This window comes from Zootoca vivipara, chromosome 5 (assembly GCF_963506605.1).
Source record: "Zootoca vivipara chromosome 5, rZooViv1.1, whole genome shotgun sequence".
Lineage (NCBI taxonomy): Eukaryota > Metazoa > Chordata > Lepidosauria > Squamata > Lacertidae > Zootoca > Zootoca vivipara.
In genome coordinates this window covers 85,280,895-85,307,140 of record NC_083280.1, presented here as the reverse complement: position 1 = coordinate 85,307,140, position 26,246 = coordinate 85,280,895, and the positions used below count along the sequence as shown (strand labels likewise).

Genomic DNA, 26,246 nt, shown 5'->3' with positions numbered 1-26,246 from the left:
TGGGCCTTTCCCAGAGCCACAAGGGCTCTTCTTAAAGATGCATGTTCTTTTTCTTTTTTTAAAAGTAAGGCAAGTGGGTGGGCATCCATCTCTCATGGATGCTTTTGCTGAGATTCCTGCATTGCAGGGGGTTGGACTGGATGACCCCCGGGGTCCCTTCCAACGCTACAATTCTGTGAAATACTTTTGCAAAGCTAGCTGGAGAGGGGTTAGAGCAGAAGCTGAATGTACACCCCAAGAACTTGTCTATCAGCACTCTTTTTACTCTGTTGGATGTGAATGTTCCAATCATTGCTAACACAGTCAGAGATCACTATGTGCAGCTAAGAGCTGTATTGGCACATATAGGGCAAAACAGTTGGAGCCTACAGCTGGCATTTTCCAGAATGGTCTATGGCAAGGTAGTTGATGTGGTCTCCTGCCACCCCCTGATGTTGCTCCACTCCAGCTCCTATTAGGGAGCACAGGGAGGCTGAGTAGAAAATGCCACTAAAATAAAAAACATCTGTCAGATGTTTGCATACTTGGTGTCATTTGGGCTGTGCTTTAGAATCATGATTTTCAGGTTGGATTGATACTGTTGAAGCACACAGCTTGTCTTCAGATGCCCTCGCTTGATGAAAAGCCAGGTTTTAAATATTAGCATGAAGTGATGCTCTTCTTGAGACCTTGTTAGATGCCCACATACTAGAATGGGCTTGCTGCCAGTTCAGCCTCTTTTGTTGATGCTCTTTATTCTAAAAATGAGCCGTGCCTCTCAGGTTGTCATCTGAAAATGCCTGTGTTATGTGTCTTTTTTTAAAAAAAAATTGCTTTCAAACAACTCTCTCTTCTGCAGGCCACGGAGATGTTGGTTCACAACGCCCAGAACCTTATGCAATCTGTCAAGGAAACAGTTCGGGAAGCTGAGGCCGCCTCCATCAAAATAAGAACAGATGCTGGATTCACTCTACGCTGGGTCAGGAAAACTCCTTGGTACCAGTAGAGCGCTGCCTTCCCCCTAAGCATATTTCTTTTATAGAAAACCCCCTTGTTGGGGCAAAGAGAATTCTGTAAACAGCCAAAAGGTGCTTGAGCGATTAAAATTAGCCCCCTCCCCTAGAACTCCCTCTTTTAAGGGCTTTCATAAGTGTGCTGAGCTACCTTTGGTATCTAACCTCACCACAATTAGCTTTCACAACAACGAGCTTCTCTCTTTGCTTTTGAGGGTTTTTTATATTTCCCGTTTTCATGAACTCCGTAACCTCAGTTCCCCCTCCCTGTTCTGCAGCATATATTCCAGTGGTTTTCTAGGAGAGGCAGTATATGCAGATTTCACTTTAGCATGGATGAAAACTTGGGAAGCTGGTTTGCTTAGCTGTTTATTGTGAGGGACAATCAGAAGACAGAACAGTCCAGCACTTCAGTTTTCTGCTCCCTTTCCTCTAACTTTTTTAAAACCGGTGTGTTACCGAGTTTGTTTCATTTCTTTCAAAGGTTTTCCCTTGCTCTAAGGGAAGAGGTGCTGTGTTCAAAAGCTGCTGTTGTTCTGCCCAATAGGGATCTCAAAGCCATCAAAATCTGGGAGCAGCTGCCACTAGTCAGTTCAACACTTTATTGGTGCTGAAATTGACCACAAATAACCGTTCGGGGCATTTAATTGAGAGGGAGCAGGGAGAGATTATGCAGCATCCCTTTACTCTTTGGTCAGGAACAAAACAGCTGGGAGAGTTTTAAATTATATTTAAGTCTATTCCCACTGGCATGAGGCTATGTCTTGCTTGTCCTCCCTGTCCTTTTTTATTTTTAATTATACCCATAGGACAAAATTGTGTGTTTATATCAGGTTTCATTATGATTGTCCTGCTTGCTTTAGCAGCGGAACAGTTCTTTCACTGTTCTAGCCAATAACCATTGGGATGTGTTGGAGAAGGTACGAAAGCAGAACATCTCCTATGAGGTAACACAAATAAGTATCACTTTGGCCTTTTACACAGTGAAACACTCCTCAAATCCAGTGCTCATCAGTTGAATAACCTGGCAAATGGAACGGTCTCTTTCAACCATGGTAGGGAAACTAGGATGCTTAGTGCTGAAGCAGTATGACTTTATTCTTGTACTCTTCTGCAGTTGCGTAGCGCAGATAATTTAGGGCCCCGTGCATCAGAGATACCTCTCGCAGAAGCGCCATTGACACTAATGAAAGAGCAGCTCTTGTCTTTTTGCAGGCCAGTGTTCCTGCGCAAATCACTAATCCTACTTCTGAATTGCTTGTGTATTTGCAAATAAATTATGTACTGATGCTGCAGTGCCCCTATGCTGTCACGCAACAGAAGTTCATGCTCAGGAGACCTATAAAGTTAGAAGTGCTAAGAGGCGGCACCTGTTTACTTGTTAAAAGTTTCTTTAAACTTAACTTCCGTGCCCCCTCTTTCTGGTGCAATTTTAAAAGGAAATTTAAAAACAAACAAACCCAGAAATGACCTTTTAATGACTTTTTTTCCAACTGTGTAGAGCAAGGGAATTTGCTTGCCTACCCTTTCCTGAATACTTTGTGACTGCGCGGTACTCAAAATTGTCACATAGGTTTCTGGCACTAAGTAGCCACAACCAGAAGATGAAAGGGAACATCACAGCCTTAGTCTGGATGCCTTGTTGCCTTTGCTTGGCTTGCAGGAACTCAGCAGGAAGAGGAGACTTGGAATGTCTTTTACCAATATATAGTCCAGCCTTTTCATCACGAGCTTTTAAAATCATCACCATTTAATAGCTTGACTTTGTATTAATGCAATATTACTAATGCCTTTAATTACATGACGGTTTATACCAAAGACTGCTTTTTGTTAAGGAATGTTTGAAGGAAAGCTCTGACTCATATTTGCCTTGGATATTTCTTCAGAATGTTTTACTAAGTTCTAAAGTCTTTTATAGAAGTTAATATCCTCCACACTTTATGCAATTTATGCTTTCCTGAACACTTGTTCATCAGACCTAAGATGAAGCAAACTTGAATGTCAGTTAGGAGCATTTTGCCACTAAATACCTTTGTTTATAAACCAGAATTTTGTTGTATATGCTAATATTTTCAACCTTCTTTGTTCTGTTCAAACAAAATAAAATGCATTTGTATAAAAAGTCCACTTGGGTCAGTATTTCCAGGGGAAATGACTTTGCTCATTGAATAAAGACTGTTTGGCACAGTAGTGCCAGCACTAAATGCACGACCATTTACTGAAATGTGTACACAATGTGCTTTCATTAACTCAATTAACCAAATGACAAGGCAGTACAGCTGAATTCCCTTTTTATTTCATTACAAATAGTACAACCTTGACAAGCTGCTCTTGAGGTTTGCATGGCACAAACAAATTGCGTAGAGGAAAACAAAAATGTTTCCAAAGTGGTGGCACCTATTGGACAACGCAAAGACTCCACTACCATACATTTTTTTTACCTTCAAAGTAAAGCAAGTTGTAGAAAATCCAGAATTGGCTACAGAATGTCTGCTGAATGCACAGGCTGATAAGGCAAAAAACAGTTTAGATTTGAAAGGCAGCATGTTGTAAACATTGCAGGGAAAGCCTTGTTCGTACCACTGCAGATCCCTCTGGCCAGAGGACTGTGCACTCTGCCCCTCCCCTTTGTTTCTGAATAGGACTTGGAAAGAGTATTATGGCATGTCACTTTCTAATAGGCTGTAAGAAGAACGTCAGTTACCTTCAGCGATGTCGGAGTGTGTCCCTCTGTGTCCAGAAGTTCCTGCATTCCTCTTGCGCTTTGGTAGTTTGCTTGGCAGTGTACCATGTTTGCTGGCTCTGCAGACAGTCCCCGGTTGCAATCACAAGTCATTTAACCCACCAGCCCACAAAAGGGAACTGTTACAGAAAGTTAATTTCAAAGCCATATATAAAGACCTATTTAAACTATGATTTAATTTGAAGAGGTGTAGTACATGGGAATGAGTCTAATCAAGAGGAACTGTTAAAACTGGCATCTAGAGTAACTGAAGTCACTAAGTCATCTTGTTTCCCCCCCTCAACTGGTAGTGGGGGAAGCCCAAGAAAACCAACATTGATCTGCCAAGAAAGCAGGGATCTTGTGTCTCATGTTCGTACTTGGAATTTCCCTGCTTTTGTGATGTACTTCACACCTTTAAACGGTTTGTACTTTTCTCCGTACATGTCAAGGCGGTTTACTTTTAACCCTGAAATAAGGAACAAAATAGGTTTTAGGGACACTATCTTTAAACAGAGTACAGCTCTTACAACGAAGGAACCCCCTCATGAAAAAAATCTGTTTAGTACAACTACTGACAGCACGTCAGTCATTCAGAGTAGCCAGTTCCCCAGTTTAAAGGGGAGATATAACTTGGAATGAGCTTTATTTCCCCAAGCTGGTGCCCTCCAGTTGTTGGATACCCATCAGCCATAATCAGCGGTAAAAGATAATGGGCAATGTTGTCCAAAATAACTAGAGAGCATCAGCTTGGGAAAGGTCAGCTGGGTATGTGTCAATTTCAGGTTACAATTCTGCACCATGAACAGCTGAATTTGTTCAAATTAGCCCCATTTTGCTAGCCACGGAGATAGATGTTGTTGTTGCTGCTGCTGCTGCTGCTATTATTCATTGCATTTGTCACTTGCTATAAAAATGTCACACTAACTTAGTTATTAAAACATGCAGAATTCAAAACACTACAAAGATAAAATGTTGTCTATAAGTGCTCATCTTGCAATATTATAGGACAAATTCTGAACCACCCACTAAAATATGAACACAGTAGAATGTTACGCAGGGCTCTGAGGCCACACACAGCCCTTTAGGCAGTGGCAATCTTCAGCCACTTCTGAGACTTTTAAGATTTCAGCAGGCATCAGACATTTGCTATCTTCATAGCTATAAGTGGAAAAACACTCTTTATGGTGGATGCCAGGATTGTGCCCCAAAGCCAGTTCTGCAGTCAGCAAAACAGACAGCTCCTTCCTCTAATAGCAAACCTGGGTGACTGATTATCAACAGGACTAGAGCCAAAATGGGGCTGCTAAGGAACAAGGAGGCTGGGTCAGTGTGCTCAGATGAACTCTGCAGTGTGCAGAAATGCAAAACTTATTTGAAGTTCAAAAGGGGGCAAACCCCACCCAAGAAGAGCCCAATGAAGACTGAGCGTGCTCACTGACCTTTGGGAGGTGGGAAGTGCCAATTAGGAAAGGGGTGGTGCAGAGGAAGAGAGACAATTGCCCTAACAACACAGCTCTTGGTATTCTGGAGAAGGAGTGGCTGGTGCATTGAAAAGGGGCATTCCTCCTGGTGGACAAACTGCAGTGTTTTTGCAGGTCCCACATTCTATACAGACTACCGAAATGCCATTTGTGGCAGATAAGAGGTAGAGGGGGTGGCCTTTATTGCAGGAGATAGCGTGGATACTTTTAGATAAACTGATTTAAATCAGATTTCTGTTTTTATTTTAAAAAGCTCCAGCTGCAGCAGGTTTCTCAAAAAGAATCAGCCCAGTGATTTTAGAATTAAACCCAAACTTCACACAAACATTATCTCCTTATAAAAGTACTTTTTTCCTCTGCAAAACACATTTTACATCATCATACAGTACAATCTCTCTTGTATGAGAGAAAGTGGCAAGGGGGGGAGCTGGTGAGAGCTACATCTGTTTTGCAGTTTGCTCAACTTCCTTGCAGTTTGCTGCCCCTTCTGTTTGTCCCACCATGTATACTTTGTGAGCCACCACATGGTGAGAAAGCTAGCCCCTCTCCTGCTTCTTGGCTGTGCTTGTGAGCTGAAACGCAGGAACTGGCCAATCAATCTAAGCATGTCACCTTCAAGAACTGAAATATGCTACTGAAGTCTTAATTCCTCCCCAACCTGCTGCATGTTCCCTGAAGTTTGGGAGAGAAATTCATCCCTAAGTCCTGCTCCAGGCCAATGGGATAAGCACCTTACCTGAAATAGCCAGCTGCTGTATCTTGAACTGAACATTCAGGTTGGGGTTTTCTTCTGGCTTGGGCGCTCCAGACTGCAAATTCACCAGCCCTTTAAGGCTGGGCAGCTTCTGAGGGGTGATTTTGCCAACATCCCATGTTAACACCTAAACAACAAACGGTAGTGATAGTAGTGCCTTTCCAAACTGCTTTTCCTGTGAACAAAGTCAACATTGTCACACCCATATTATAGTGTGCATGTGCTGAAGAGGAGATTTAAATAACTGGCTAAGGCACCCTGCCCCACTTCCAGGAAGTTTTGAACCAGAGGCCTCTTGCCTTTCTCGCTATGCAGCACCTGCTCTTTCAAGCAGGGCAAAAACAGAGAAAACTGTTTCGCAAAAGTTGGACAGGATATGTGTAGCATTAAGCATCCCAGGGGATTTATTGAAATAAATAATATTTATGATCAAATGTGTGTGGTTGAGGAGGAGGATTTGAATTAACAATTCACCATATCAGACTCCTTCCACCTGGGTCATAGAATATATGATCTACGATATAAATTCTACAGGATGCTGTCTCCATTGTCTATACTTTGAAAATCACGTTTTATGGTAGCCTGATGATTTTTCCAGGCATCCACAACAATTTGTTTCAAGCAGGCACGAAGCCTTTGTCTAAACCATTTGGTGCAGGCAGGAAAAGTACCATTTGCACTCCTTTACTATCCTGCTTTTCTGGAGGTAGTAAAACCTATCTGTTTTTCTGCTGTCTTCCTGCCTAATCCTTTCAGGAATTTTTACTGCTCCTCTTTCCTCTTTACAAGTATGCATTCTCTTTTGTAGTGCAGATAGATCTGTAGCCTGGGAAAGGCCTTCCTGGTTTTTCCTCAGTATTCTCTGCTACCTGATCCTCTCCCACGTGAAACCTTTTTGGGATGTGCTGATGCGTTTGATTGGCTGTTTTGAATTCTATGATGCAATTCTATTGTGTGATTAAAGTAGCCTGGTCGAGGAGGTCCCTTCGCTCTCTCTCTCTCTCTCTCTCTCTCTTTCGGACCAGAGTTTTGCAGGTCAAAGTGTCTGTCTGTCTTTCTTTTCCCCTTTCCCTATTCTTCTCTACGCTCATGAGTAAATCCCACAATATGCACTAAAGGCCTGGCTGAGGACCCTGAAGCAAATGGCTTTGTTGCTGCCAGCAAGCTCCTAACCTACATTTCTAAACCAAAAAGCAACAGAAACAAGGGAAAGAAAGCAACAGAATATTCTTCCACTGGGGCTCTTTCCAAGAATGAGCCTGATCCTCACCTCCTAACCCTGTTTGCTTGGAAGGAATTCTTTGTTTGTTTGAGCAGGATTTACAAGGGCTCATGTGCATGAATGCAGCCTCACACCCTAATCCTATCCATGTTTACTCAGATGTAAGCCTCACAGTTCAGTTGGATTTACTGCTAAATCGGGTACTTGGGACTGTAACCTTAATAGGACAAACTCAGAAGCTGAGGGAGAAAAGCTGGCCAGAAACATTTGTTTCAGTCGAGGCAAGTGGAATGCAAAATAACTACCGCGCACAATAAGCAATCTTTGGGTTTTATTCTGCACCCAGCTGTTTTTGCAATGTTTCTGGCCAGCCAAGAAATCAACAGAAAAATGAGGAGTCAATGGGATGTACAGGGAAGACAACGGTCACGAGGCCTTGCCCTTTCAAGTGAAAGATTTACAGGACTCCAAATTCTGTGCAATTCTCCAGTGTCATTAACCTGGCTATTTCTAATCATTTGCTCGAGAACCATGAGCCAGGGCTACACTTGCAACATCCCTGTGTTAGGTAAGTGTGTGTGTGATGACAGGGCATTTAAGCTCACGCTGGCAAGGCTGTATACAAGTAAAGCAGTTGTGTGAAACAGCAAGGAAAGCTCAAGTATGAGGCGTGAGCTTGTATCCTAGGCTGCTGATTTCCACTTGCGCAATGGAACTTCTCCCTTATCTCCTCTCCTCTGAAGCCCCCCCCCCTCCATGCACTCCCTGGATGGAGATTTTGGGGGATGCGCAGGGAGAAGGGAGAAAGTGGGGGTCCTGCTGCATTAGCAGAATGCTGCTTGCACAGTGTTGAATACAACCCAAAGGTGTCTTGTCACGTGTTCCCAGCATCCCATAAGGCAGTCAAAGGGGAGCACACTTAAGCAGAGATTAGAGAAGGTCAAGCGGCCATATGAATTGGTCCAATGCTCCATTACACATGGCAGGCATCACCCCCCCTCTTTTCATTTCATTGGAGCAAGCCCCTCTAACCCACAGAAGGTGGGTTATATAACCCACAGAGGACAACTGGACTTACTTTGGTGACAGGATCAAATGTGTGGTTGCCTTGTGTGGCTGTAAGGTTCACGTTGAGCACCGCTTTTGGCATGTGAACGGTCATGAGGACTCCTTCCACCGTCTTCCCCATGTTCTGCTTGGGCCCAATTGTGACATCAAATCTTCCCGAAGATGAGTTCTCCTTGAAGCCAATCGCATGCTTCACGTATACTGGGATGGCCACCAAACTATATATTCAAAAAGGAGATTAAATGCAGTCATTAACCGTGTGGGCACATATCAAAAATGAGATGTTGTTATTTTTCATTTTACACATTGGGAAGTGGAGGCTTGTAATGAATGAAGTCAGGTGGTCAGAACAGTGAACTCCTGATTCCGCTTGCATTCCCTGGATAGCTCAGTTGGTTAGAGTGTGATGCTGATAACACCAAGGTTGCAAATTCGATCCTCCAAAGGGACAGCGGCATATTCCTGCATTGCAGGGGGTTGGACTAGATGATCCTCATGATCCCTTCCACTTCTACAATTCTATGATTCTCTCTCCCTGCGTTATAAATCAAGCCCAAATCTAGTTTGCCTTACAGCCTCTCCATTCTCTTTCCCACCCAGATCTAAGGCATGTCTGCAGCTATGAGTTGGGCCAAACTTATTCAGGGACAGCCCCATGGAGGCCATGCTTTCCATGAAGTCCCAAGCAGCCCCTTGCAAGGTCGTGTCAGCATGGATGTTAGGACAACCAAACTAGGTGTCTCCAGGAAAACATCTGTCACGACCTGAAGCAGCTCGGGCAGGGAATCGTTGGTGCAGCAGGGAGGTCAGTACACCAAAATGAATCCCATACTGCCCCTATTGCCAAACTCCCAGAACATGCACTCAGAAAACTGTGTCTTCCCAATAGGACACCTGGTGCAAACTAATGACTTCCTAAAAACCACTGCAACCCCCCCCACCACCCATACGACCTGGGTTGCTGTGCATAAGAGAAACCTGGTGGACAAGCAGTGGCAAGAACAGGCCCATCTGCCTCGTCCAACCAAATCTCTGTTACACATGCCAGGTCAATTCCTCCATCCATGATCAAGTCGTGGATGGCTGTGGTCTTGGGAATCATTGACCTGGCATCGCACAGCAGCACCTTAAGGTCATGTAGGTCTCCCTTGTTGATTCCAGTATCCTTCTGGTCAAGACCAGACCTGGAGGCAGGGATAGTCTTCAAGCAATAACTAAACCTGCCTCCTCAGTAATGACATGGTCTGGTCCTAGTGTAACTCCTCCTCCTACCCGTGATCACTAAGACCAGGTGTCCCAGTGCATCCCCCCACTGTGGAAACTGTCCCAGCCATTTACTGGCTGGGGCCCACTCCCAGGCAACCATGACCTTCTCCCCTTCAGAACAGAGTATGTTATACAACTATGCAATAAGTCAATAAAACAGGAAAAACTAAATAACTAATAATAAGAAACACAATTTACAGTTATACTAAATGGACATGAGAGATTGCCGCAAGATGGCATCTCCTGGACAAATGGCTTTGAATCTTGGCAATGTTCTGCCACAGAACTGTTCTGCATAGCTGGGGTTGATTTCTCCAGCTTTTAAAAATAACAACAAAAGGAATTTGTCTCAGTGACTGCCATCCACCTCCCTGAGTAACCCACATACATGCCATGGGGGGTGGCAATGGCAGTCACCAAAAGAACCTCCATTACCATTAGAGAAAAAGCCAGCCACTCTCCGACCATTGGTAAAAAAAAATCCTAACCTTTGAAAAGAATTTACCTCTAAAAATTTTTGGGGGGACCACCAAAATGTCACCCACCCTCATTTGACAACAGGTGAATGGGTATGTGAACTGGAGAGAGTATGTCATTTTCCTTCATCAACAGTGTAAACTAGCTTTCAGCAAACTCTGGGATCCTTATAACAAAACCACTTTTGAGTCTGTGGGTAGGGATTTGCCTAATTCTTTGCACATAGAACTGCTCACTTTGTTAGGCACGGAAATAATAAGCAGTATTAGCCCATGTTTCTAAGACCTGTCCTATGGAGGCTACAGAAAGGTATCAGCATGCGTATGGCACCAAAATAAGATTAAAGAGAGTTCATCAGGATCATGGATGACAGCAAAGACAACTGTTGTATACACAGCCCCCCTTCAGACTTACTTTTGTGAACTGACTCGATAGGATATCAATCTGAAGTTTCCATCCGGGGGAATGAAGGAGAGCACTCTTTCCGACTCCCAGCGCTTGAATCGAATACAGGGGTGAAAGCTCACATCATCCAGGAGTCTTGGATTCTATAGAAGGCGAATCAAGATAAACACTTTCTCAGTCATAGTAAACACTGACTAGATGACCTTGGGGTCCCTTCCAAGTCTACAGTTTTAGGATTTCATGATTCATCCTGGCGCATCATAATATTTATCTCTCATATTCATTAGACTAAGCTGATGTTGGCAAATCTAGACGTATTCAAAGCTTGGCCCAGTTAAACTCACTGGCTTGTTATTTAGCAAGTCACCGTCATGTGCCAACTAATAATGTTTTTGGAAGATAGGGGGAGACAATAGCCGCAAGCCTATGCAAACTAATTTAGGGTTAAGTGGGACTTTCTTTTGAGTCAACATGAATAGGATTGCACTAGTTAATGATTAATGCTTTTGGATGAGAGCTGTGCTCCAACTCTCAAGAGCCAAGATCTATCCCTCACGTTCATTTGTGTATAAACCACACACAAACTGTGATAGACCCGAGTCCCTCTGTGTCACATAACACACACGTCTGCCTCACCTCCGAGGTGATTCCTGGCGCTTATAATAGACTCATTCCCTACATGCAGCTTGCAAGTGCTTCAGTTAGCCTTTGGCGGTGGATCAACCCTAGGCTGTTACTCATTTCCTTACCAAGTTATTTTTCATAGAATCATACAGTTGGAAGGGACCATGAGGATCATCTAGTCCAACCCCCTGCAAATGCAGGAATCTTTTGCCCCACATGGGCACACAACTCCTTTTTTCTGGGCACTTCATGGAGCCCCAAAGTGACTCTCTGTACATGACTGTGCACGTTGGCGCTTAAATCTATATATATATATATATATATATATATATATATATATATATATATATATATATAAAAATAAATGGTGAAGGTGCATGTGTGTTATTCTGCACTTTTCTCCCACAAGCACTAACCCGATCGTCCTGAAATTTGGCCACAACCTCAAACTCACATGTGAGCAGGTAATCATGCACTTACACTGACCAGCTGACACACCTAACACAGGTAAAAACCTGGATTTGTGGTCAAAAAAATTGCACCCTCCAGTGGACATTCAACAAACAAGGGACAAACATACTCCTACAATCCCTCACGCCCCGGAGACCACGCCTCCAACAGAGAGCAAACCTGCCCGAGACCAAGCCGCTCCTCAGGGAACCAAGCCCACCTCAGAGATCGCACATCCGAGACCAGGCCGCTCCCCAGGAACCCACGCCCGTCCAGGAGATCACTTACCAGTGACCCCCTCCCCCCCCGATCAAGTCCAATCCAACATTGTTTATACAACAACAACATTCATCACGACAGACAACACTTCAAGACATCAACTATCTTCTTCCAACACCAAGACAGAACCAACCCATCAGATACACTCCAAAAACCACTCCACAGGTAAGACGTTAAATCTTCCACCCACACTACTTACAATACCCCCCCACATAATTCCCACCACCATACCCATCACCACCTCCATGTTCCCGATATTCTCAAAAAAACATCCACCCTCAATACCTTCCTCCCATATCAACTTCACACATTACACACCCAAACACCACACACACAAACACAAAATTAATACCCCTTACCAACTCGATGTTTCCAAAACTATGCAACACACCTTCATAATTTTCAACTCCTCCCAACTACAACAATCACATCCACACAAACAACCACCGCCACACCCCTTACCACCTCCATCTTACCCTCACTCTACAATGACAACCACCCTCTATAACTTTGATCCATCCCAAATTCACCACTACGCTATATATCTACCACACACCAACTTATATTACAAGATTTTTTAACCTTTCTTTCTATTCCCCCCCCCCCCACTTCTTAACAACCACCACGGCAACTCATGCTCAAGTAACAAGGAAATAATCCCAGAGAGCACCCAACCAACACACTCCACAACCTCCAAACTGGAACAACACTACAGATGAACACCTACCTTGGACCCCTACATCCCTTCCATTCCACGGAGGACTGCCCAGGTAAGATACAACATCATACTTTCCACTATAAAGATTTTAACACACTCTATAAAAATTCCTCCCATACTACATTCACCGCATGCACTACACTACATATAAAACACTTACCTATTTAAATTACAATAATTCTTAACATTTCTTTCTAGTCCTTTTTCCTCTCACTCTTTAACTATACAACACAGGAACTCCTACTGTATTAACAACGAAAGTATCCTCGCCCACCACCAAATGACTAGGTGAAAACAAAGACACCATTAACACCAACAACGACGTCCAATACAGACCGCACCACTACTACAAGAAACGCACCAAGAAGACACCAAAACCCCTACAACGCCAACTCCGTCTTCGTTACCACGGCCAAAACATACAACAATAAATACTTCACTTGAATACCTTAACTGACTTCTTCCTTTCTTCAAAATTTCACTAACAATGCCACAGCAACGCGTGGCAGGGCCAGCTAGTGAATAATAAATACTCACTGCCATTTATATATTTCTCCTTTAATGAACTTACTGCATTTAGAATTTGAGGCACAGCAGGATTCTCTGTCACCCAGGGATAGGGCTCCCTCCACACTGCCCTGACTGCTTGAAATACAGTACCGGTTTTAAGTTAACAGGAGGGGGGGAGGCAGGCTGATGCTTGAGTGGTGCAGACTGGGAGCTTAGACGGCAGTCCCCTTCTCATGGGTTGAATAATCTAGAAGATCATGGGTCCTTCACTCACCCAGATTTAGGCTGGCCAGAGCGACCGGAAGCAACAGTAACAAGGCAAAGGGCACACTGCTGGGAGTCTGTCCAACACGGCTAGTGCTGGGATAGCGGGACCCTCTCCTGCACAATTACTTCCAATTCCTCTCATTCACTTTCATTTAAGGCAGGGATGGGGGAACCTTTGGCCCATAAGCCTGATTAAGCCAAGCTTGTGCCTCAATTTATATTGCAAACCAACCTGTCATCACTGGATGAAGGGTGGTATAGAAATTATTATTACTACTAGTAGTAGTAATTTGGGTAGTTTCCCCACAAACCATGCCCACCTGCTCCCACACCTGATATCATATGTCTACATGGCTACAAAAGACCAATCAGGAACCAAAGTGAGATCCTGACTGTTTTTTCCCAAGCGGAACTCGCTGACAGCACCAATCAGCTGCTTGAGGATCCACAATTGTACGGAGGGTTCTATTTGCGTGCAGAGTGAATGCAGACCTCTACTACTATTTAGAACGAACATGCACACACACTATAAACAAAAACTTGACTTACCATAAAAGAAAGTGAAAGATCAGGCATCCCCGAGAGTTTGATGCAGGCATCAATGACCCCTTGAATTTCTGCAAAGACTGTGGAGCCTGGCAAAGAAGGAAAGATCACAGAGTGATCTCTTAAAAGAGGATTATCAGCAGATCCCGCCTTAAGGAGTCATTTGCACGATGCAAGTGAATAAACTAATTTAATGTGCTTCAGGCAGACTTCAGTTCATTGGATATGATTTGCCCTGGGGATACACGTTTTTGAATTGCCACAACTGATGGATGTTTTTGAGCAACTGTGGCATAGCTGCTAGAAGAACAAGCTGTGCCAGTTCTAAATCTTGTTCCTCCCATGACCTCATTAAGTGGTCTTAAGAAAGTCATTCAGTTTCGGCCTTGGCCCCTTATCTACATCAAGTGAGTAGTTAATATTGACATTACAACAGCCCTGTAAGGTAGGCTTACTGAGATATCAAATTTCACTGAGCACTTCGAAATCCAAGCTACTATATAAATGATATTACTGAAGACTATTTGTGAAGCACTACCCCAACTCTAAGTCTTCCATTTCACTCTGCCAAGGATAAGAACACACACTTGAAAGCATCGTACCAGATTTGTCTATAATGGCATCTATTTCTTCAATCACATCAAAGTAAGCTTCATTGTTGGTGTACTTTACTCCTGCTCTTCTCCAGGGAATGTTTGACAGCTGCCCGGTTGGAAGAGTATCACCCACATTGCTGCTGCCTTGGAAATACAAGAATAGCCAAAAGAAACCAGTAAGAAATCAATATCCAAAGAAAACAAATTAAAACCTGTCATACACACAGACACACAAAACCACCCTCCTTACTAAATGACCGGAAAGTAGGCAATGTAACCCTGATTTTAAACAAAGGACTCAGGAAGCTACATGACAGTTAGCTTAACATCTGTCCGAGGTAAACTGGTAACAAAGCATACATTATCTTTAAAGGCACTGTGCACCAATTTCCCCAACGTGTATATATGGATGAATAATCTTTGCAGAAGAATCAACATAGCAAAGGAAAATCTTGCTTCAACCAGGGCTGGGCGATATCTGGTTTTCAACATTGCGATATATAACCAGCTAAACATCTTGATGTATCAAGGATGGAGCTCTGTAGAGACATTGGCTGGTTTCACAGTGTTTCCCACTTTGTGATTTTTGCATAGCACACACATACATCACGATTCATGATATATTGCCAGGTCAAAAATTATGAAACCAATATCACAATATGGACTTCAAACTGGTTTTGAACTATGTATCAATATATTGCCCAGCCCTAGCCTCAGCGCCATCTGGAGTGATTTGAGAGTGTCAACAATCAAGTGGATAGGCTGGTCTGGTAAATACTACATAGTTCTTTGACAAAGCCCCCGCTAAGCAAATGATGACACCGGATAAATTTAGCAGTCACGGAATAAGAGGTCTGGCCCTCTTTTGCAGTAGCAGCCAACACGGCTGGTGCAAATCTCATCAGCCGCAGCCAGTTATCTGTGTGGGTAAATGCCAGGATCTGTCCAGGTCTTCTTAGGCCCCTATGCCTGGGCAGGACGTCTGGAACACCTTCAGCATACACCCGGGAATCATGGACTCATAACTGGGCTTTATGAGCACCAAATCAGCAGTGAACAGCAGAAGCATTTGTAGAGGTTTCAAAACATTCCTCATTTATTTCTATTAACTACTGCATATTTACAGATCTGGCTTTGTGAGTGTTACAGCCTCTCACTTAGCCATCTTGTCTACAGAAGATATTATACTGCACACAGCACACAGCAGAGAGCAGAGTCAGGAATGAAAAACAACAAAGTAACAATTCCTAACTGTTCCCTCCCAACAGCAGATATCACCAGATTTTCAGAATGGGAGGGGTGAAAATGCTCACAACCTCCCCCTTTCATTCTGACCATTATGAAAATCTAGCACAAAAGCAATTTCTTTACATATATACCAAGTTGTTCCTTATTAACAGCTTTAGTCAAAGCATCAGCAGGTATTTCTTTCCCTGGCATATATGAGACTTTTACAACTCCTTTCTGAATGCATTCTCTGGCACGGTGCAATTTGATTAGCAAATGTTTTGTTCTTTGCTTGCACCCTTCTGAATGGATTAGTTCTATGCAGGCTTTGTTGTCCTGATAAACTTGAACTGGACAACAAATTTTTACTCTCATATCCTCACATAGTTGCAACAACCACTCTACATTCATGAGGGAAAAATTTAAAGCGTTGAGTTCTGCTTCACATGAACTCATGCTTATTGTTGCCTGTTTCTTACAAGACCAATCAAATAGGCACTGATTGTACAAATAACACACACCTGAGGTGCTCTTGCCATCAGTTGTATCACTACCAAAACTGGCATCGGCATAGATCTCAAGACCTCCAGATTTTTGGCTAGTAAGCTTCAACCTGTAATGCATAGTGCCTTTTAAATACCTAACTATGCGTTTCAGTGCCTTCCAGTCTTGCACTGTAGGTTGATTTACATATCTGCTGAGCAAATTTACGCTAACAGCAATGTCTGGTCTTGTGCACCTTGCTATAAAACTAAGTTTACCCAAAACACTTCTGAACAATGTAGTGTCAGGAAAAACATTAGCATTAGTATCATGTTGGTACCCTGTGACCATGGGGGTGTCTACAGAATTGGCATCTGTCAGATTTAATTTTTCAATCACATCATTGATCTTACGTGATTGATGCAGCAAAACATCACCTTGCTTATTTCTCTCTACTTCCAGTGAGAGATAATTGCTGACTTCCCCTAGGTCTTTCATATCAAAATGCTTTTGCAGTTTTGCAAGAGTGGTTTTGTAAATATTTGCATCCTTCCAGAAAAACAAAATATCATCCACAAAACAAATGCAGTACAATTTGTGCTGGTTAGATTCTTTAACAAAAACACAAGAATCAGCCTTTCCTTGCTGGAAACCTAAGGAAAACAGCACTTCTGTCAGCTTAGTGTGCCAGCATCGAGCACTTTGTTTTAGACCATACAGGGATTTTTTTAATTTACACACCATTCCCTTTTTTATCTGCACTCCGTCTGGCGGTGACATGTAAATACTCTCATTGAGAATTCCGTACAAAAACGCAGTATTTACGTCGTGATGAGATATGGTCATGCCCTCTTCTGCAGCAATTTTCATCAACAGCCTAACTGTCTCAAATTTGACTGTCGGTGAATATGTCTCATGATAGTCCTGATCAGGAACTTGAGAAAAACCACGTGCAACTAATCTGGCTTTATATCTGACCACTTTACCAGTCTGATCAGTCTTGGTTTTGTAAATCCACCTGCTGTCTACAAGTTTCATGCCTGGTTCTGCTGGAACCAATTCCCACGTGTCATTTTGCTTTAGGGAATTCAATTCAGCTTTCATGGCATTAAGCCAAGGTTCAGCATCTTTTTCAGGTAAATTTTGAACCTCTTTGTAGTTAGTTGGTTCAAAAACTGAGTTTGGGTTCCTAGTGGTAGCCATATCTGAAATAGCAGCTTTAGCAAATTCTTTAGAAAATCGTTTAGGTGCTTGTCCCTTGGTAGTTCTCTCAGATCTACGCAATACTCTGGGATCCTCTGGGTCTGGTTCCTCCTCCTTGGGAGAATGGTGACCTGTATCTGGCAAAGATTCTACCTCTAGATCAGTGTCAGACCCATCTGATATCTTAAGAGAGGTCTTTTCATTCTGATCATCTGTATCAGTGTCAGAATCTGTGCTACCATCAGCATCAGTTACAGGGTTTGCCTCTTTGTTAATTGGTTTCACCACCTCATCATCTGAAATGGGATGACATTGAAAAATGCCAACTTTGTCCCATTTTGGATTACAATCCATGCTTCTGGTCAGCCTAATTGTGTTTGTGTCTGTCATCAGCACACGATAGGAACCTTTTTCATAACCTAGAAAAATGCCATGTTGACCAGATTTGCTCAGTTTGTCACCTTGCAGAGTGTGCACCCAAACTTCAGAACCGAAAATTTTTAAATGTTTTACAAACGGTTTCCTTTTGAACAGCATTTCGTATGGGGTGCAATCAATGGCTGATTGATACCTGCGGTTGTAAATATAGGTGAAACACGATAGAGCTTCAGCCCAGAAGGGGTTGGGTAGGCCTGAATCATGCAACAGAGTTTTAATTCCTTGTTGCAAGGTCTGGTTTACTCTTTCACATAAACCATTCTGCCATGGAGATCTGGGCGTGGCAGTCATGTGCTCTATGCCCTGTTCAGCAGTAAAGTTTTCAAACTGTTCTGAACAAAATTCTCCACCCCTGTCAGTAAAAAGACAACGTACATGCTCATCGTGAACATTCCTGAGCCATGCACAAAATTTTTGAAACTTGGAGAAGGCTTCAGACTTCTTTTGTAACATATAGACCCAAACATATCTAGAATAGGCATCTATCAGAACCAAAAAATAACATGAGTTTCCTCTAGAGAGTGCTAGAGGTCCAACCAAGTCTGCATGCACAATCTCATAAGGTTTCTTAACCTCCCTCCCAGATTTTGTACCTTTGGGAGCTTGCTTAATTTTGTTCTCTGCACATGAGACACATTTCATATGATAAGGACACTTTTGAACTTTCATGCCCTCAACCATATTTTGCATTTTACCTACTGCCTGGAAATGCAAATGACCAAACAAACGATGATAATCATGAATACAATGGTTATGCAATTTCTCATTCTTATCTACTGATATATTACAGCATGCCTTTTCAGTTTCTTTAGTTGCTCCAGCAGCTGTACCTGTAACAAAAGGCAATACATATAAACCATCAACACACTTAGCATAAAGAATGAGTTTGTTATCTCGAAGAATTTCACACCGAGAGTTTGCAAACACCACTTTAAATCCTTGAGCGTCTAGCTGAGAAACACTCAAGAGATTATCCTGCAAATGAGGAGCATACATAACATTTTTAACTGTTGCATTAAGGCTCTGCAAAGAAACCGTTCCCTGAGCCAAACTTTTAATAGTCGTTCCATCCGCTTGATGAATTGCTCCTCCCTGTTTCTCAAGATGAAGAAAGAGATTTTTATCATTGGCCACGTGCCTTGTGGCTCCTGAGTCGACAACAAAAACAGAACGTGTGAGTTGATTAGAACTGCGTGAAATCAAAGCCTTTGATGCAGCTGGCCCTTGGGGTTTTCGGCCTCCTCCCCCTTTGCCTTTGAAGTTGCCCTTCTTCTTTGAAGAGTTTTTACACTGATTTTTAAAATGGCCGACCTCTCCGCAAGAAAAACAGCGGCGCATTTTAAGAGCTTTTGCAACACTTTCACTTTCCCCTGTTGAAGGCTTGTAGGCATTTCCAACAGCCTTGTCCCTGCTTTCTCTAGCAGTCTGTCTGCGATCCCACTCATTCAAGAGCACGCTAGACACATAATCTTCTGTTAGACGGTCATTGGGCAAAGACGACAATTGAGCAGCTACAGCATCATAAGATTCATCCAAACTGTTTATGATAAGCATTGCAAAAACAGCTTCTGAAATATTTAAGTCTCGCTGGACAAGATCCTGTCTGAGACGTTTTAATTGGGCTAGATGGCTGGGCAAATCACCATCTTTCTGCAATTCCAGCCTACACAGCTTTTTAAAGAAAAGCACACTGGATCCTGCATTTTGTCTTAGATGCATATCTCGAAGTTTATTCCAAACAGCCCGTGCAGTCTGCTGGTTCTCCAAGTTGACCAACAACTGGTCCTGGACACTCAGAATAATTGTCCCCCTGGCTCTCATGTCTGCCTCATGCCACGCTGGCCATCCATCATCATCCTCATTAGGGGGGTCATCTTCTATAATATGGTAAAGCTTTTCCCTTTGTAAAAGTGCTTTCATTTTGACCTGCCATGTAGGATAGGTCTCTGGTGTAAGGAGAGGAAAAGATAGAGACATCTGGCCAGAATGTGCAGAAGCCATGCCTGTGTTTAGTTAACAGCAAGACACTTCCCTTCATGCACCCCAAATACTCTTGACTCTCTCAGCAACTTCTCTCCCCACTCAGCACAATTAACAGGCAAACTGGAAAAGCGTCTCTGCTGTCTTCCTGGCAGCCAGCAACATACCTTTCTGTAAATCAAACAGCAGCTTGAAAAACAGCTTCAGCTCACAGCTCAACTCCGATGTGCAGCATCAGATGGAAATGGATCAGAAACATCCAATTATCCAACCATCAATAGCCATCTGCAACCACCAGTCTGCTACCAGCAACCATCCGCCTGCTACCATATGTGGGTAAATGCCAGGATCTGTCCAGGTCTTCTTAGGCCCCTATGCCTGGGCAGGACGTCTGGAACACCTTCAGCATACACCCGGGAATCATGGACTCATAACTGGGCTTTATGAGCACCAAATCAGCAGTGAACAGCAGAAGCATTTGTAGAGGTTTCAAAACATTCCTCATTTATTTCTATTAACTACTGCATATTTACAGATCTGGCTTTGTGAGTGTTACAGCCTCTCACTTAGCCATCTTGTCTACAGAAGATATTATACTGCACACAGCACACAGCAGAGAGCAGAGTCAGGAATGAAAAACAACAAAGTAACAATTCCTAACTGTTCCCTCCCAACAGCAGATATCACCAGATTTTCAGAATGGGAGGGGTGAAAATGCTCACAATCTGATCCTGCTCTCATAGCTCAGGAACTTAAAACAGAGAAACATTCAAAGTTTTCTCTTCCTGAATTTGCACAAACCAACAGAAATTTGGAGAAGCACAAAGTGGTCAAGCCTTTGATTTCAAGAGTGCTAAGGAGGAGTTGCATTTGGAAGGTGTTGTGGTACCTGTGATGGAGTTGACAACGGAGCGCAGGATCGTGGGAGGTTTAATGAGCTCTTTCAGGATGTTGGATTCCGTTGCCAGAGGAAAGCCATTGTCCAGCATTTCTTCAAGAAGCTCATAGACAATAACAACATTGTCTTTAATTGCAGTCTCTGAGCACTCTCCAAAGTAATCCTAAACCAAGCAGAGGATGCAAAGGAGGCGATTTATTCCAGTTAAAAGCTTTCCCTTCACCTAAAAACCACATGATATTCAGCAACTGCCACAGCCTAATGTTCTGCAAGCTTTTTGAACCACACTTAAGATGAACTGCTAAGTGCAGCAAAAGCAAGCAGACCTGGTATTTTTTCTCCATCGCAATGCAATGGAGCAGGCCTTGCAAAAACTGATGTCTACTTGTTTCCCTGCTCTCCCATGCTCAGATGGGACTGCAAGGAATTCTGACAGGTGGGCAGGGCAACCCACCTGTGACATTAGAGTGGTGCCTATAATTCTCAGGTGAGCTGCCCTTCCCACCTGTCAAAGTCTGCCCACCTCTAATATAGACAGATGCTCCTCTTATTGATAGCCTCTCTCAATAAAAAAAAGCTAACTACCACTTTGTTTTTATATTTGACTAAAATTATTTCTATTCTAGTTACCCAATTTCACCCACACTGTGCTAATTCATTACATTACTAGCTAATTGTACAAAACAAAGCATTTCTAAAAGTTAAATGCTTGTTGTATATAAAAGTGGGAGAGAAATCCTCCAGGTCAGGCTTCTAAACTCGGCCCTCCAGATGTTTTGAGACTACAATTCCCATAATCCCTGACCACTGGTCCTGCTAGCTAGGGACCATGGGAGTTGTAGGGCAAAAACATCTGGAGGGCTGAGGTTGAGGAAGCCTGCTCCAGGCAACCAGGCCAGAGCATGTGACAAGTATATTTAAATGCAACTGAGCACCCTGTGGAATGCTCACACGGCTAAGAACAGGCATAGGCAAACTCAGCCCTGCCGATGTTTTGGGACTACAACTCCCATCATCCCTAGCTAACAAGACCAGTGGTCAGGGATGATGGGAACTGTAGTCCCAAAACATATGGAGAACCGAGTTTGCCTATGCCTGGCTAAGAACTTCCCCAAGGCCCGCAACTCATAGGAATTAGATCTTTGTTTGCCCTCTGAAACCCCACAGACTAACCTGAAAAGTGTCTGCTACACGGTGAAGGAATTCAATGACAAAGAGTGGTGGCACTTCTGTCTGTATGACAGACACAAAAAATATTTTATCCCGATAGATGCTGATGAGGTAGTGGTGAGGCGTGGAGATGACAGGAGGCACATTTTCAACATCGGCCGCTCTCTCCTGAGCTTCAAAGAAATAATCACACACAGATTGGCTGACAACGCTCTTCCAGTGCTTCTCCAAGAATATATCACCAGAACAGTTTATAAGAAACAGACTGTGGATCATTTTCTGTTGGAGACATATTCACACACATTAATGCAAATAAACAATTATTTCGGGCTGTTGATCTGCTCCCTCCCTCCCTCCTGCAACTTTTTGCAAATTATATGCACTAGAAGAGGTAGCTCAAGCTGTGTATAAACATAACTGCTGTGTGCTGTTTGGAAGAGGGTCAGTGGTATAACCCACCCTTTGAAACTCAGAATTTTCTGCAAGGTAATCCAAGTTAGCAGTCAGAAAAATTTGCCTGCAGAGCTGCATCTAAAACAATCTGCAGATTAGCTAAATAACACTTGGCTGGAGTCAACGTATGGAAAGTCCTATGTTAAACTCACTAGAGGTTTCTATTTACAAAATACCCGAGTAGTTTCTCATTACAGCAATTTTTACTGGTTTATGGGAGTCATCTGGGTTCTACTGACAGCTGCTTTGAAGCAAAGATAAACAAATCAGAGTAATGGTAGTAGCAATTTTGAAGTGCCCCATTTATTTCCTATTGCTTTATTATGTTTAATATGCCACTGTAAAATGTGTTATTTAAATACTAAAAAGCGTGCTACCCGGTTTAATAAATTTGCTACTACTAGATACACAGCCGGTTTATGAAAGGTTTTTCTAGCATCAGTAAAACCACATGTTTTAAAGCTCCATGACAAGAGATTTTCCAGGAACCTAACAGGACTAAAGGAACACACCAGTTAGAAAATCTCAGCCTTGGGGAAAGTAGCAAGTCATATTCTTTGTCTGCTATGTCGACAAACCCTTTTTTGCACAGACTTTCATTGATACCGTCTTCAGTGTAATAATGGAACTTAGCTGGAGGAGGAAATAGTAATAGCTAGCTAGGCAAAGCCTTTAGATTTTATTTGTGTATCAAATCAGAATTAGGCTCTGCAAGTAAATGTTCAAGAGATAAATTTCAGAAGCAGTAGCACAAATTGCAGTTAATACTACTAAATTACAGAGCTTCAAAAGAAGGACCAAGCAAGTTGAAGAGGGATAGTTGAAGGACCAAGAAGGACCAAGCAAGTTGAAGAGTAGATTTGGGGTGGGGAACCTTTGCCCCTCCAGATGTTATTCGACATCAGGAAGAACTTTCTGACCATAAGAGCTGTTTGACAGTGGAACAGACTCCCTTGGAAAGTTGTGGATGCTCCTTCCTTGGAGGTTTTTAAGCAGAGGTTGGATAGCTATCTCTCTTGTATGGTCTAGTTAAGATTCCTGCATTGCAGGGGGTTGGACCAGCTGACCCTTGATGTCCCTTCCAACTCTACAGTGCTACCGGTATAATACTATGACTCCAACTCCCTTTAGCACCAGCCAGCATGGCCAGTGGTCAGCAATTATGGGAACTGCAGTACAATACAGTACCTGCAAGCAGCGTTTGAAATTTGCCAGGCCTGGCTATTGGCCACTTGTGATCAAGTGAAGATGCCTATGCACCAGGATGGTACCTGATGTCTCCATCATCTGGAGGTGCATGCCTGGGGATCCTTGGATCTTGACTGTTTTCACACACTAATAACACCACTGTAGAATTGTGTTATATTTTATCTGCACAATCAGAATGAATTTCAGGAACCAAAAAGTTGTAGTGAAAAATAGGACTTTTGAGCCATCTGGCCCCCAGGCATTCTGTTTTGGCGACTATAACCCTGGTTTAAGCAGCCATTTGGTGCCTAGCTTTTTGGGGGTTGCTGGGAAACAGAGTTCAACAACATCTGCAGGGCTTGAGGCAAGTTCTTCACCTCAATACTGTGTAAGCCTCCGGGCAAGTCAGTATCATCCTGAAAACATGCCCTATTATTCTAGGCTGAACAGAAAATTCTACATGATCAATGTCTTTTTAACACCTATCAATACATTACACAACCATTAACGTCTTTGGAAGATCTTTGCAATTTGCAACGTAATCACAGAGAGCTTCCTTTTCTGCCAGTGGCCCTGATGAAAATGTTCATGGGCTTTTAAGGATGCTACCAATTAATTTTCAATTTTTCACATCTCAGTTTTCACATCTTCAATTTTTCACATCTCACATTTCTCACATTTCAGTTTTTCTTGCTCCCAAATTGATCTGCCAAAAGCTGGCTAGTTGTCATATGGTTATGACTGTCCTTCACTATGAAAGAAACTGAGATATAAAAGCTATTGCTCCGGCTGCACCAATGGAATGTTTAAAGGCCTTCTGTTTTGCAAGATTGCAAAGTTGAAAATGAATCTGACTCAGTGACATAGCACGGCAGCAAAAAAATGTTGCTAGCCAGATGCTGGAGATGTCAGGTGCCATCCTGGCACCCAGGTATCTTCACTTGGCCATGAGTGGCCGATAGACAGGTGCAAGATGCACCTGGCTAATTTTGAACGCTGCATGCAGCCAATGAAAACGTGCAACAGGACCACTTCACCTGGTCCACTGCCCAGACTAACCCTCTGAGTCAGCGGAACTTGCCTTTTCAACTACCGTTCTGAACATTAGTTTATACCGAAAAGGAAATATGATATACACCCAGGATTAATTTAACGAGTGTCAACATATTGGATGCCTATTTTGCACTCTTTACTACATAGCTGTCAACTCCCCCCCCCTTTTTTAAAGGGAAATTCCCTTATTCTGAATAGGATTCCTCACGAGAAAAGGGAAAAGTTGACAGCTATGTTTTACTACAGTAGGATCTACCCACAGCAGGTGCTCCATTGCTCCTCTCCTAGTTACACTAAAGGCAAATAAATTCAGTAGACAGCTGTACAGAGGTAGTGAAATAATTATAGAAACACCTTTCCAGTGCCAATAGAATAAGCACTATGTGCTTTAAACACAGTGTTCACCATCCCCCAAAGTAGAAGCTACTTTTGACTTCAATTGCTATAACCCAGCCTAATAATGAAATATTTCATTGGGTGCTTTGTGCAGCATCCATGCAGACAAGAGCACCCTTAATTCCTAAAAAGAGCTTCAGATGTAGAAGGGAAGGTGTTGACAACACCATTCAGATCTGCCTGTCCCTTGTTTGTGGGGTACCCAAAACCCCGAGACTTAGCCAACACCAACCAATATTTGAAAGTCTGCAGACCAGTTTAACTTTACAGTTATTTTTACTTTACAGTACTGCTGGAGGAGGAGATTTATATGGGTGTTTGGGTTTTTTGCTTTTGTTTTGCCTTTTGCTTTTTACCTCTTGCTATGCCTAAAGGACAAACAAGCATCTTCCAAATTACAAGTAAACAGCCCAGTTATTTCCTTCACCTAGAACCACAGCCCTCATGAAATTAAGTTATATACTGCTTTCATTAGCTCAACGGTGAACGTGCATGCAACCCTCGGGACCAGCTGTGTTTCTCAGTCTCATTTCCCTACTCAAAACAAACCTGCAACAGTTAAAAATACCACCAAACTAGTTCAGCAAAGGATTACAGAAGTAGCAGCAAGATTTTTAGCATTTCCAGGAATCGCATTTTTTTTACAAGCAACCTGGAGAAACATCTGTTAGTTCTCTAACCAGCTGGTACCACCCAAAGAGTCACCGACAGCGCAAGCCTCACCATGCCTATTCAGAAGCCCTATTGCAGGCAGCGGGGCTTTTCCCAGGAAAGTAGGGGCGGGGGTCAGGGACTGTATCCTAAGCAGCCACTTCAGTCTTAACCTCCAACTGAAACGTAACTACTACGCGCAACTAAGTGCCTTTACGCACGAACCTTCCACCAACTCACCCTCCAAGCGGAAAACTGACTCTAGAGCAGCAGGATCCGACACAAGCAACACAGCAGCAGCGCTGGCAAAAAGATGGCTGCGAAGCCCTCCGATGGGGCCGGCCCCATCGCTAACCACACCCCGGCAGGGCGCCCTCGCAAACTGCCTGCACTGAAATGCAAGCAGCGGTTGGAAGAGGCCCGGGCGCCTGCCTTCCTAGAAATGTCCCTGCCATCTCCATGCGCTTCCTAGTTCAAAGGGAACGATGCATCCTGGCTCCGGAGTTCTGGAGCGCAGCGAACTTCGCTGGGCGCGTTTTTATCCTTAGCTGCAATTTTTTGCTAACAACGCACACGCACGCGCGCACCCAAGCGCAGAATTGGGAGTTGCATCATCGCCGGTCCTACCTGAAAATCTGGGGCCAAATCCTTCAGCCTTTTTAAATTTATTTTTAAGACCAACGCCCGCGCAGTCCCTCAGTTGCTGGATCAGGCATTCCGCCGAGC

At 43.2% G+C, this 26,246-nt stretch overlaps 2 protein-coding genes across 4 annotated transcripts in view; one reads left to right on the top strand and one right to left on the bottom strand.

Moving 5' to 3' along the window:
- Nucleotides 1-3,114, top strand: part of VCL (vinculin) — a 79,303-nt gene extending 76,189 nt beyond the window's left edge. For both annotated transcript variants that reach the window (XM_035138681.2, XM_035138683.2), the window contains one exon: nt 839-3,114. In XM_035138681.2, the coding sequence (XP_034994572.1) occupies nt 839-985 (147 nt within the window). In that variant the 3' untranslated portion in view covers nt 986-3,114. The remainder of the gene's footprint in view (nt 1-838) is intronic.
- A 152-nt stretch (nt 3,115-3,266) lies between these two features.
- Nucleotides 3,267-26,246, bottom strand: AP3M1 (adaptor related protein complex 3 subunit mu 1). Of its 2 annotated transcripts, none has more exons than XM_035138685.2 (9): nt 26,148-26,246; nt 21,783-22,058; nt 20,601-20,772; nt 14,387-14,524; nt 13,788-13,873; nt 10,400-10,533; nt 8,253-8,460; nt 5,935-6,079; nt 3,267-4,183 (listed from the first exon to the last, which is right to left on the bottom strand). In XM_035138685.2, the coding sequence occupies exons 2-9, from the start codon at nt 22,053-22,055 to the stop codon at nt 4,083-4,085; spliced, it is 1,257 nt and encodes a 418-aa protein (XP_034994576.1). In that variant the 5' UTR covers nt 22,056-22,058; nt 26,148-26,246; the 3' UTR covers nt 3,267-4,082. The 2 variants fall into 2 exon arrangements, with proteins under 2 accessions (XP_034994576.1, XP_034994575.1); XM_035138684.2 differs by lacking the exon at nt 26,148-26,246 and adding an exon at nt 25,761-25,918.

What these genes read in the sequence shown, in the direction of transcription:
- AP3M1 (XM_035138685.2), bottom strand. Translation starts at nt 22,055, where the DNA reads ATGATCCACAGTCTGTTTCTTATAAACTGTTCTGGTGATATATTCTTG. An exon ending in TATCGAGTCAGTTCACAAAA is followed by an intron (nt 8,461 to 10,399) that starts GTAAGTCTGAAG and finishes TTGAATATATAG; the next exon opens with TTTGGTGGCCATCCCAGTAT. An exon ending in ACAGCAGCTGGCTATTTCAG is followed by an intron (nt 4,184 to 5,934) that starts GTAAGGTGCTTA and finishes TCCTTATTTCAG; the next exon opens with GGTTAAAAGTAAACCGCCTT.